The following is a 12,408-nucleotide window of genomic DNA, read 5'->3' as shown; positions in this document are numbered from 1 at the left end:
TGTGCCACTGGGGTTTCCACTATATCCCATACAAGCTTTTTTTTTTTTTATTAACTTTTATTAAGCTTCAAGTGAACGTTTACAAATCCAATCAGTCTGTCACATATAAGTTTACATACATCTTACTCCGTACTCCCACCTGCTCTTCCCCTATTGAGTCAGCCCTTTCAGTCTCTCCTTTCGTGACAATTTTGCCAGCTTCCCTCTCTCTCTACCCTCCCATCCCCCCTCCAGACAAGAGCTGCCAACACACTCTCCAGTGTCCACCTGATATAATTAGCTCACTCTTCATCAGCATCTCTCTCCCACCCGCTGACCAGTCCCTTTCATGTCTGATGAGTTGTCTTCGGGGATGGTTCCTGTCCTGTGCTGACAGAAGGTCTGGGGACCATGACCGCCGGGATTCCTCTAGTCTCAGTCAGACCATTAAGTATGTTCTTTTTATGAGAATTTGGGGTCTGCATCCCACTGATCTCCTGCTCCCTCAGGGGTTCTCTGTTGTGCTCCCTGTCAGGGCAGTCATCGATTGTGGCCGGGCACCAACTAGTTCTTCTGGTCTCAGGATGATGCAGGTCTCTGGTTCATGTGGCCCTTTCTGTCTCTCGGGCTCCTAGTTGTCATGTGACCTTGGTGTTCTTCATTTGCCTTTGCTCCAGGTGGGTTGAGACCAATTGATGCATCTTAGATGGCCACTTGTTAGCATTTAAGACCCCAGATGCCACATTTCAAAGTGGGATGCAGAATGTTTTCATAATTGAATTATTTTGCCAATTGACTTAGAAGTCCCCTCAAACCATGTTCCCCAGACCCCTGCCCCTGCTCCGCTGACCTTTGAAGCATTCATTTTATCCCGGAAACTTCTTTGCTTTTGGTCCAGTCCAATTGAGCTGACCTTCCATGTATTGAGTGTTGTCTTTCCCTTCACCCAAAGCAGTTCTTATCTACTATTAATCAGTAGAAAACCCTCTCCCACCCTCCCTCCCTCCCTCCCCTCCTCGTAACCACAAAAGTATGTGTTCTTCTCAGTTCATACTATTTCTCAAGATCTTATAATAGTGGTCTCATACAATATTTGTCCTTTTGCCTCTGACTCATTTCGCTCAGCATAATGCCTTCCAGGTTCCTCCATGTTATGAAATGTTTCAGAGATTCGTCACTGTTCTTTATCGATGCGTAGTATTCCATTGTGTGAATATACCACAATTTATTTACCCATTCATCCGTTGATGGACACCTTGGTTGCTTCCAGCTTTTTGCTATTGTAAACAGAGCTGCAGTAAATATGGGTGTGCATATATCTGTTTGTATGAAGGCTCTTGTATCTCTAGGGTATATTCCGAGGAGTGGGATTTTTGGGTTGTATGGTAGTTCTATTTCTAACTGTTTAAGATAACGCCAGATAGATTTCCAAAGTGGTTGTACCATTTTACATTCCCACCAGCAGTGTATAAGAGTTCCAATCTCTCCGCAGCCTCTCCAACATTTATTATTTTGTGTTTTTTGGATTAATGCCAGCCTTGTTGGAGTGAGATGGAATCTCATCGTGGTTTTAATTTGCATTTCTCTAATGGCTAATGATCAAGAGCATTTTCTCATGTATCTGTTGGCTGCCTGAATATCTTCTCTAGTGAAATGTGTGTTCATATCCTTTGCCCACTTCTTGATTGGGTTGTTTGTCTTTTTGTGGTTGAGTTTTGACAGAATCATGTAGATTTTAGAGATCAGGCGCTGGTCGGAGATGTCATAGCTGAAAATTCTTTCCCAGTCTGTAGGTGGTCTTTTTACTCTTTTGGTGAAGTCTTTAGATGAGCACAGATGTTTGATTTTTAGGAGCTCCCAGTTATCGGGTTTCTCTTCATCATTTTTGGTAATATTTTGTGTTCTGTTTATGCCTTGTATTAGGGCTCCTAGGGTTGTCCCTATTTTTTCTTCCATGATCTTTATCGTTTTAGTCTTTATGTTTAGGTCTTTGATCCACTTGGAGTTAGTTTTTGTGCATGGTGTGAGGTATGGGTCCTGTTTCATTTTTTTGCAAATGGATATCCAGTTACGCCAGCACCATTTGTTAAAAAGACTATCTTTTCCCCAATTAACTGACTCTGGTCCTTTGTCAATTATCAGCTGCTCATACGTGGATGGATTTATATCTGGGTTCTCAATTCTGTTCCATTGGTCTATGTGCCTGTTGTTGTACCAGTACCAGGCTGTTTTGACTACTGTGGCTGTATAATAGCTTCTGAAATCAGGTAGAGTGAGGCCTCCCACTTTCTTCTTCTTTTTCAGTAATGCTTTGCTTATCCGAGGCTTCTTTCCCTTCCATATGAAACTGGTGATTTGTTTCTCTATCCCCTTAAAATATGACATTGGAATTTGGATCGGAAGTGCGTTATATGTATAGATGGCTTTTGGTAGGATACACATTTTTACTATGTTAAGTCTTCCTATCCATGAGCAAGGTATGTTTTTCCACTTAAGTATGTCCTTTTGAATTTCTTGTAGTAGAGCTTTGTAGTTTTCTTTGTATAGGTCTTTTACATCCTTGGTAAGATTTATTCCTAAGTATTTTATCTTCTTGGGGGCTACTGTGAATGGTATTGATTTGGTGATTTCCTCTTCGGTGTTCTTTTTGTTGATGTAGAGGAATCCAAGTAATTTTTGTATGTTTATTTTATAACCTGAGACTCTGCCAAACTCTTCTATTAGTTTCAGTAGTTTTCTGGAGGATTCCTTAGGGTTTTCTGTGTATAAGATCATGTCATCTGCAAATAGTGATAACTTTACTTCCTCCTTGCCAATCCGGATACCCTTTATTTCTTTGTCTAGCCTAACTGCCCTGGCTAGGACTTCAAGTACGATGTTGAATAAGAGCCGTGATAAAGGGCATCCTTGTCTGGTTCCCATTCTCAAGGGAAATGCTTTCAGGTTCTCTCCATTTAGAGTGATATTGGCTGTTGGCTTTGCATAGATGCCCTTTATTATGTTGAGGAATTTTCCTTCAATTCCTATTTTCGTAAGAGTTTTTATCATAAATGTGTGTTGGACTTTGTCAAATGCCTTTTCTGCATCTATTGATAAGATCATGTGGTTTTTATCTTTTGTTTTATTTATGTGATGGATTACATTATGGTTTTTCTGATATTAAACCAGCCTTGCATAGAGAGAGAATAAATCCCACTTGATCAGGGTGAATTATTTTTTTGATGTGTTGTTGAATTCTGTTGGCTAGAATTTTGTTGAGGATTTTTGCATCTATGTTCATGAGGGATATAGGTCTATAATTTTCTTTTTTTGTAATGTCTTTACCTGGTTTTGGTATCAGGGAGATGGTGGCTTCATAGAATGAGTTGGGTAGTATTCCGTCATTTTATATGCTTTGAAATGCCTTCAGTAGTAGTGGTGTTAACTCTTCTCTGAAAGTTTGGTAGAACTCTGCAGTGAAGCCGTCCGGGCCACGGTTTTTTTTTGTTGGAAGTTTTTTGATTATCGTTTCAATCTCTTTTTTTGTTATGGGTCTATTTAGTTGTTCTACTTCTGAATGTGTTAGTTTAGGTAGGTGGTGTTTTTCCAAGAATTCATCCATTTCTTCTAGGTTTTCAAATTTGTTAGAGTACAATTTTTCGTAGTAATCTGAAATGATTCTTTTAATTTCATTTGGTTCTGTTGTGATGTGGTCCTTCTTGTTTCTTATTCGGGTTATTTGTTTCCTTTCCTGTATTTCTTTAGTCAGCCTAGCCAATGGTTTATCAATTTTGTTAATTTTTTCAAAGAACCAGCTTTTGGCTTTGTTAATTCTTTCAATTGTTTTTCTGTTCTCTAATTCATTTAGTTCAGCTCTAATTTTTATTATTTGTTTTCTTCTGGTGCCTGATGGATTCTTTTGTTGCTCACTTTCTATTTGTTCAAGTTGTAGGGACAGTTCTCTGCTTTTGGCTCTTCTTTTTGTATGTGTGCATTTATCGATATAAATTGGCCTCTGAGCACTGCTTTTGCTGTGTCCCAGAGGTTTTGATAGGAAGTATTTTCATTCTCGTTGCATTCTATGAATTTCCTTATTCCCTCCTTGATGTCTTCTATAACCCAGTCTTTTTTCAGGAGGGTATTGTTCAGTTTCCAAGTATTTGATTTCTTTTCCCTAGTTTTTCTGTTAGTGATTTCTAGTTTTATTGCCTTGCGGTCTGAGAAGATGCTTCGTAATATTTCGATGTTTTGGACTCTGCAAAGGTTTGTTTTATGACCTAATATGTGGTCTATTCTAGAGAATGTTCCATGTGCACTAGAAAAAAAAAGTATACTTTGCAGCAGTTGGGTGGAGAGTTCTGTATAAGTCAGTGAGGTCAAGTTGGTTGATTGTTGTAAGTAGGTCTTCCATGTCTCTATTGAGCTTCTTACTGGATGTCCTGTCCTTCTCCAAAAGTGGTGTGTTGAAGTCTCCTACTATAATTGTGGAGGTGTCTATCTCACTCTTCAATTCTGTTAAAATTTGATTTATGTATCTTGCAGCCCTGTCATTGGGTGCATAAATATTTAATATGGTTATGTCTTCCTGATCAATTGTCCCTTTTATCATTATATAGTGTCCTTCTTTATCCTTTGTGGTGGATTTAAGTCTAAAGTCTATTTTGTCAGAAATTAATATTGCTACTCCTCTTCTTTTTTGCTTATTGTTTGCTTGATATATTTTTTTCCATCCTTTGAGTTTTAGTTTGTTTGTGTCTCTAAGTCTAAGGTGTGTCTCTTGTAGGCAGCATATAGATGGATCATGTTTCTTTATCCAGTCCGAGACTCTCTGTCTCTTTATTGGTGCATTTAGTCCATTTACATTCAGCGTAATTAGAGATAAATAAGTTTTTAGTGTTGTCATTTTGATGCCTTTTCATGTGTGTTGTTGGCCATTTCATTTTTCCACATACTTTTTTGTGCTGAGACGTTTTTCTTAGTAAATTGTGAGATCCTCATTTTCGTAGTGTTTGACTTTATGTTTGTTGAGTCGTTACGTTTTTCTTGGCTTTTATCTTGAGTTATGGAGTTGTTATACCTTTTCGTGGTTACCTTATTATTTACCCCTATTTTTCTAAGTAAAAACCTAACTTGTATCGTTCTATATCGCCTTGTATCACTCTCCATCTGGCAGTTCAATGCCTCCTGTATTTAGTCCCTCTTTTTGATTATTGTGATCTTTTACCTATTGACTTCCATGATTCCCTGTTATGTGTATTATTATTATTATTTTTAATTAATCTTAATTTGTTTGTTTTTGTGATTTCCCTATTTGAGTTGATATCAGGACATTCTGTTTTATGACCTTGTATTGTGCTGGTATCTGATATTATTGGTTTTCTGACCAAACAATTTCCTTTAGTATTTCTTGTAGCTTTGGTTTGGTTTTTGCAAATTCTCTAAACTTGTGTTTATCTGTAAATATCTTAATTTCGCGTTCATATTTCAGAGAGAGTTTTGCTGGATATATGATCCTTGGCTGGCAGTTTTTCTCCTTCAGTGCTCTGTATATGTCGTCCATTCCCTTCTTGCCTGCATGGTTTCTGCTGAGTAGTCTGAACTTATTCTTATTGATTCTCCCTTGAAGGAAATCTTCTTTTCTCCCTGGCTGCTTTTAAAATTTTTTCTTTATCTTTGGTTTTGGCGAGTTTGATGATAATATGTCTTGGTGTTTTTCTTTTTGTATCAATCTTAAATGGGGTTCGATGAGCATCTTGGATAGATATCCTTTCGTCTTTCATGATGTCAGGGAAGTTTTGTGTCAGGAGTTCTTCAACTATTTTCTCTGTGTTTTCTGTCCCCCCTCCCTGTTCTGGGACTCCAATCACACGCAAGTTATCCTTCTTGATAGAGTCCCACATGATTCTTAGGGTTTCTTCATTTTTTTTAATGCTTTTATCTGATTTTTTTTCAGCTATGTTGGTGTTGATTCCCTGGTCCTCCAGATGTCCCAGTCTGCATTCTAATTGCTCGAGTCTGCTCCTCTGACTTCCTATTGCGTTGTCTAATTCTGTAACTTTATTGTTAATCTTTTGGATTTCTACATGCTATCTCTCTATGGATTCTTGCAACTTATTAATTTTTCCACTATGTTCTTGAATAATCTTTTTGAGTTCTTCAACAGTTTTATTGGTGTGTTCCTTGGCTTTTTCTGCAGTTTGCCTTATTTTGTTTGTGATGTCTTAAAGCATTCTGTAAATTAGTTTTTTATATTCTGTATCTGATAATTCCAGGATTGTATCTTCATTTGGGAAAGATTTTGATTCTTTTGTTTGGGGGGTTGGAGAAGCTGTCATGGTCTGCTTCTTTATGTGGTTTGATATGGACTGCTGTCTCCGAGCCATCACTGGGAAACTAGTTTTTCCAGAAAATCCGCTAAAAAAAAATGCAGTCAGATCCCTATCAGAGTTCTCCCTCTGGCTCAGGCTATTCGGATGTTAACGAAGCCGCCTGGGGAGGGTGGGGGAGGGATCAGAGAGATAGGAGAGTAGCCCCTCAGAATATAGCCAGAGTTGCTTGTCTTGCTTGGAATGACTATTATATCTGAGATTTCCGCGGGGCGCGTCGCCTACATGTGCTGGCTGTGTGGAGATTGCCCCCGGGGCGTCTGGCCTGCTGGAGTCAAGGTCAGATCCTCCGCTGCCAGCCTGGGACGGTGCACTCCCGTCTCCAAAATCAGTCGCTGCCTCCCGGGGACTCCCCGTCCCACCTGCCGCGTCGCCGTGCCGCCCCCGCGAACCGGCTGGGCTCCTCCCCGGGGTCAGCTCAGGCGAGCGGAGCAGCTCCCCGTGCCTGCGCCGCGACCGTGCGTCCCGGCTGGGACGCCACTCTCCCCGCTCCAAAACCCGTCGCCGTCTCCCGGGGACTTCTCCCACTGGCTGCATCGCCGTGCCGCCTGCGCGAACCAGCTGGGCCCCCTCCCGGGGTTAGTTCAGGGGGGTGGAGCAGCTCCCCGCGCCCGCGCCCTGCCAAAATTCCGGTGGGACAGCTCCCCAGCTGGGACGCTGCTCTCCCCGCTCCAAGACCCATCACTGTCTCCCGGGGACTTCTCCCACCAGCTGCGTCGCCACGCCGCATGCGCGAACCAGCTGGGCCCCCTCCCGGGGTTAGTTCAGAGGGGTGGAGCAGCTCCCTGTGCTTGTGCCGTGCCCGCACCCCACCTAAATCCCGGCGGGACGGCTCCCCGTCTGGGACGCTGCTCTCCCCGCTCCAAGACCAGTCACTGCCTCCCAGGAACTTCTCCCACCGGCTGCGTTGCCACGCCGCCCGCGCGAACTGGCTGGGCCCCCTCCCGGGGTTAGTTCAGGGGGGTGAAGCAGCTCCCCCGCCCGCGCCCCGCCAAAATCCTTGTGGGATGGCTCCCCGGCTGGGACGCTGCTCTCCCCGCTCCAAGACCAGTCACTGCCTCCCGGGGACTTCTCCCACCGGCTGCGCCGCCATGCCGCCCGCGTGAACCGGCTGGGCCCCCTCCCGGAATGAGTTTGGGGGCCAGGGCTAGGCCCCTTGTTTGTGCCGTCTGCCCCCTGGGCTCTGCCCCAAATCCGGCGCCAAAGGTCACCTGACTGGTACGCTGGCTCCAGGCTCTGAAAACAATCGCTGCCTCCCCGTATTTGTTCGTTCTCCATCTCTAAATCTGTGTTTGTTGTTCAGGGTTCGTAGATTGTTATGTATGTGATGGATTCACTTGTTTTTCCGAGTCTTTGTTGCAAGAGGGATCCGCAGTAGCGCCCACCTAGTCCGCCATCTTGGCCCTGCCTCCATACACACTTTTAATTGTAGATGTAAGAACATATTTGTATATATCTCAAGACCGGACCACTGTCACTTTGCCAAAATGATTCAAGAGCAGAAATACATTAGTCTTGGTGTGGCTGATACATGCCACGTGTAAAGGACAATGTACTTTCAAGACCTCTACCAGTCCTAGAAAGGAGCCCTGGTGGAGCAGTGGCTAAGCGCTCAGCTGCTAACCAAAAGCTGTTCTGCGGGAGAAAGACCTGGCAATCTGCTTCTGTAAAGGCTGCAGCCCAGGAAACCCTATGGGGCAGTTCTACTCCATCACATGGTGTCACCAAGAGTTAGAATCTACTAAAAGCATCCAACAACCAGTCCTAGGAGTATGTCCCTCCCACTGAGACTGTCTTCTTCACTTTTAGGAGTTAAAAAAAAAAAAAGGGAAAAAATCATTCTTACCATATTGTGAAGAGAGATGAAGTCTGATATATGGTCTTTAAGGCCATAAAATAAATTGAGTATAGAATATGCTTTTTTTTTTAACATCAAAATTCCAATTAAATTCGTAGTTGGCATATTCAGAGTGTTTTCTCTCCACTCCATTTCCAGTTTGGAGAGCTAGAAGGACGTTCCAGCTTCACAGGGCAACTACAGGACATGTAGGACCTGTCTGCCTTGGAGACGGTTCTGCTGCATCCAAAAAGGCTAGCTAAGTTCCTATTACCGGCAGCAGCATGCCTTTCTTCCTTCAAGGGGCCCTTTCATAAAACGGCATCAACGGTCAGCCCAGCTTGTGTAGACAATATTTGCAACTACAACACCTCGTAGCCTGTGGACTTGGAAAATTATAATTCAAAAAGTAATTTATATGCTGACAGTCACTACTCTCCTTCTCTAAAGTATAATTTCCCTTGCTCACACTATACCAAAAAAAAAAAAACCAAACCCATTGCCGTCAAGTCAATTTCGAGTCAAAGCAACCCTGTAGGACAGAGTAGAACTGCTGCATAGAGTTTCCAAGGAGCGCCTGGTAGATGTGAACAGCTGACCTTCCGTTAGCAGCCGTAGCACTTCACCATTATTTTTCACTTTTAGTTGGTCTATGAGGAACTATATAGTGCTCTTGTAGAAGCTGGAAACTAGTGTTTCTGAGACAGTCTGTCAGCTTTGGGATATAAAATCCTGACAAACGTGAAGCTACATCCTGCCTACCCCTGAGACCCAACAATACCTGTTACTACAAGTGCTTTCTACTACTACTCCGTTTGCTACTCTCCTTCCATTACTTTGCAGAAGGCAGTTGAATGCAATCCGTCAGTCCTTGAGAATAAAAACCCCGTTGCTGTCGAGTTGATTCTGACTCATAGCGACCCTAAAGGACACAGCAGAACTGCCCCATAGGGTTTCCAAGGAGTGGCTGGTGGGTTCAAAACGCCGGCTTTTTGGTTAGCAGCCAAATACTTAATCACTGTGTCACCAGGGCTCCACTGCACCACCAGGGCTAAAGTGGCCTTTAATAAGCTAATTATCATACCTCTTGATTGGTCAGATAAAATATTATCTACTTTTTAAAGATGCTTACGAAAGGGCCTGAACACCCAGAATCGACCACTCAAACAGGGAATTCCCTGTTTGTCATTATTTTTATATAACTAGTCACAATATAATTCTTTCTTTTAACGTAGTGTCTTTGCAACTAACCAGAAATCCTACCAGTAAATAGAATTTCTCCAGGAAAGTTGATCCAATAAAAACAGAAACTGTTGAACAACATAGTTAAAATCTGCGAAGGATTTGTGAAACATCAGTACCCGTGGTTGCTGGGAAACGAGACCAAAGGGATCTATCTCTTTCTCTTTCTCCTTGTCCTTAAGGTCTCAACCGTACCAGACTAGAGTGTCCGAACAGTTAGGTGATCAAGTACTAACTGAGAGCTTGGTGATTTGAACCCACCCAGACGTGCCTCAGAAGAGAGGCCTGGTGATCTGCTTTCAAAAGGTCGCAGCCTTGAAAACCCAATCGTGTAGCTGTACTCTGCACACATGGGGTTGCCATGAGTCAGAAATTACTTGACAGCAACTAACAACAACAACAACACTGCATGTGTATGTTGTGTGTATATATATGCATAAACACAAACAGTAATCATAGAAATATACACTACACAGTAGAAACATATAGTATATGTATTTAGTATGGAGCCCTGGTGGCACAGTGGTTAAGCATTCGGCTGCTGACCAAAAAGATCTACCAGCTGATCCTTGGAAACCCTGTGGGGCAGTTCTGCTCTGTCCTGTAGGGTCACTGTGAGTCAGAGTCGACTCGACGGCCATGGATTTGGTTTGGGTTATATTTAGCACGTATGTTATATAGCCAATTAGTTGCCGTCAAGTCCATTCTGACTCACGGCAACCCTGTGTGTGGCAGAGTAACACGGTGCTCCACAGGTTTTCACCGGACAATTCTGCCCAAGGAGATCATCGGGTCTTTCTTCCAAGGCACCTCTGGATGGACTCAAACCCCCAAAATGTCAGTTAGCGGCCAGGCACGTTAACCGTTTGCATCAACCGAGGATAACTATACATTACATAGCATGCGCTCCTATTATATTATGAAGTGTCCCCCTGCGTCAGCCACTGATCAACAAATGTATAAAGACATTAAAAAGTGAATGAAGTCACTAAACACAGAGAAACGTTACCATGAGAGCTTTATGTAAAAGTTACACCGCACCCACACTTACCCATAAACAGAGAAGACTCCTTCAAATCCATTCACTCCCCATGGAGACAGTTCGCTTCTCAAACACGTAGGGAGCTCTGTTTCTAGAGCTTTTTGGCAAGCATCATTTCAAACAAACCTGTGCGTTTGGGTCCAATTTCTTCCCAGGTGGTGCAAGGTAATCACGAGTAACCATGGTACCCAGCTCTGCAGAGCCAGCCTTGCCTGGTCTAGATGCAAACAAGCTTTAAATATGTTCTTTCTCAACCAGGCCCGCAGTCATGATGGAAGGCAGACCACACCCGGCTCTGCAGCCAAGGAGCCAATACCCCTGGTGCTTCTGACACAGGACCCTCGCCCTGCTCTTTCTCTGTCCCAGTTCCCTGATGCCGTCTCAGGACCTTCCACAGGCCTGTTCTAATCAGGATCCACCTTTTCCCAAAGGAGAACGATTAGATAACTCATCTCCTGGCTCAGAGATGACCATCGTAGAAGACTCTTCTTTCATTTTGCTCAGACCATGGCAAACGTACTAGTTAAGAAATTGGAAACGAGGAGAACCAATATGGAAATGATTTACTGACTTCACTTTCAGGCAGGAATTGTGACCTCTGTGTGTGTGTCACGGTGTTAGGAGGGATGGCATAGTTCATAAAACTGCATCGATTCTCTGATTGCCCGCCAGGTGCTATCAAGTCAACTCTGGCTCACGACAACCCCATGTGTGTCGGAGTAGAACTGTGCTCCATGGGGTTTTCAATGGCTATTTTTCAGAAGGAGATCACCAGGCCTTTCTTCTGAGGTGCCTCCTGGGTGGACTTGAACCTTCAACCATTTGGTTAGTAGCCAAGTGCGTAACTGTTTGCACAACCCAGGGACTCCTTATTGTCTGCTTACGACTCCTTAAAAACAAGTATGCATATGTAAACACAAAGAAAAGTTGATACGTGTGAATGCTACCCACTGCCGTTGATTCTGACCCATAGCGACCCTATAGGACGGAGTAGAACTGCCCCATAGGGTTTCCAAGGCTGTAAATCTTTACAGAAGCAGGCTGCCACATCTTTCTCCCTTGGATGGTGGGTTCCACCCGCTGACATTTTGGTTATCAGCCAAGCACTTAACCATTGTGCCACCAGGGCTCCTGTGTGCATGATAGCTGATAAATATTCTTGTCAAATTTCCACTGTGACATCAAAACACTGTGTACACAACAGGTAAAAATCAGAAGAAAAATTCAAAGGCAGACTTTAACACATTGTAGTTAAAAGGATTAACCGCTTGATGATTTATTACATAATGACTCCAAGTCAAAAGGTCACTCTCACTTTGTTTTGTTTTCATTTGATAATGTGCTTTCTAGGTCAAACATAAGGAGCCCTGGTGCCCCTCGGTTAAACACTCGGCTGTTAACTGAAAGGCTGGCTGTTTGAACCCACCCCGTGGCTCCACAGGAGAAAGAACTGGAGATCTGCTCCCATAAAGATCCCAGCCTAGGGAACCCTGTGGGGCAGTTCTACTCTGTCACACGGGGCCACTATGAGTCGGAATCGACTCACAAGACACAAGAGCAACAGGTCAGACATGCTAGACGAGAACTGTACGGCCACTTACTGTTGTTGGTGGTTTGTGAGGACATGAAATGAAGAGACACCTTGGCGCTTTTGAGGCGCGTCTGCCCCCAGTACGAGATGGCCTGCACTTCCACCATATAGCTGCTGTCCGGCTGCAGTCGCTCCAGGGTCACAGAATTGTGGGACTGCAAATACAGGGGTGTGCCTGAGCTCATTATAAACCTCCACACCTCTCGTCTTCACTGCAAAAACGCGCGAGACATCAGGAAGCACACCAACTCTTCGAGCTTATGTGTGTCTACAGTTTTCTGAGACCAGAAAGTTTCCTATGTCTTTAGGATCTGAAAATAATTTCAGAGAAAGGCCAAAACATTTTTTTTTC

The 12,408-nt window shown here is 43.5% G+C and overlaps 1 protein-coding gene across 3 annotated transcripts in view; it reads right to left on the bottom strand.

The window, feature by feature from the left end:
* The window catches only part of ANOS1 (anosmin 1), a 240,315-nt gene that overhangs the window by 28,370 nt on the left and 199,537 nt on the right, over positions 1–12,408 (bottom strand). For all 3 annotated transcript variants that reach the window (XM_049872288.1, XM_049872287.1, XM_049872290.1), the window contains one exon: positions 12,067–12,211. In XM_049872288.1, the coding sequence (XP_049728245.1) occupies positions 12,067–12,211 (145 nt within the window). The remainder of the gene's footprint in view (positions 1–12,066; positions 12,212–12,408) is intronic.

Source organism: Elephas maximus, chromosome X (assembly GCF_024166365.1).
Source record: "Elephas maximus indicus isolate mEleMax1 chromosome X, mEleMax1 primary haplotype, whole genome shotgun sequence".
NCBI lineage: Eukaryota > Metazoa > Chordata > Mammalia > Proboscidea > Elephantidae > Elephas > Elephas maximus.
Note: the sequence above shows the minus strand (reverse complement) of the source record. Positions and strands in the feature narration are given on the sequence as shown.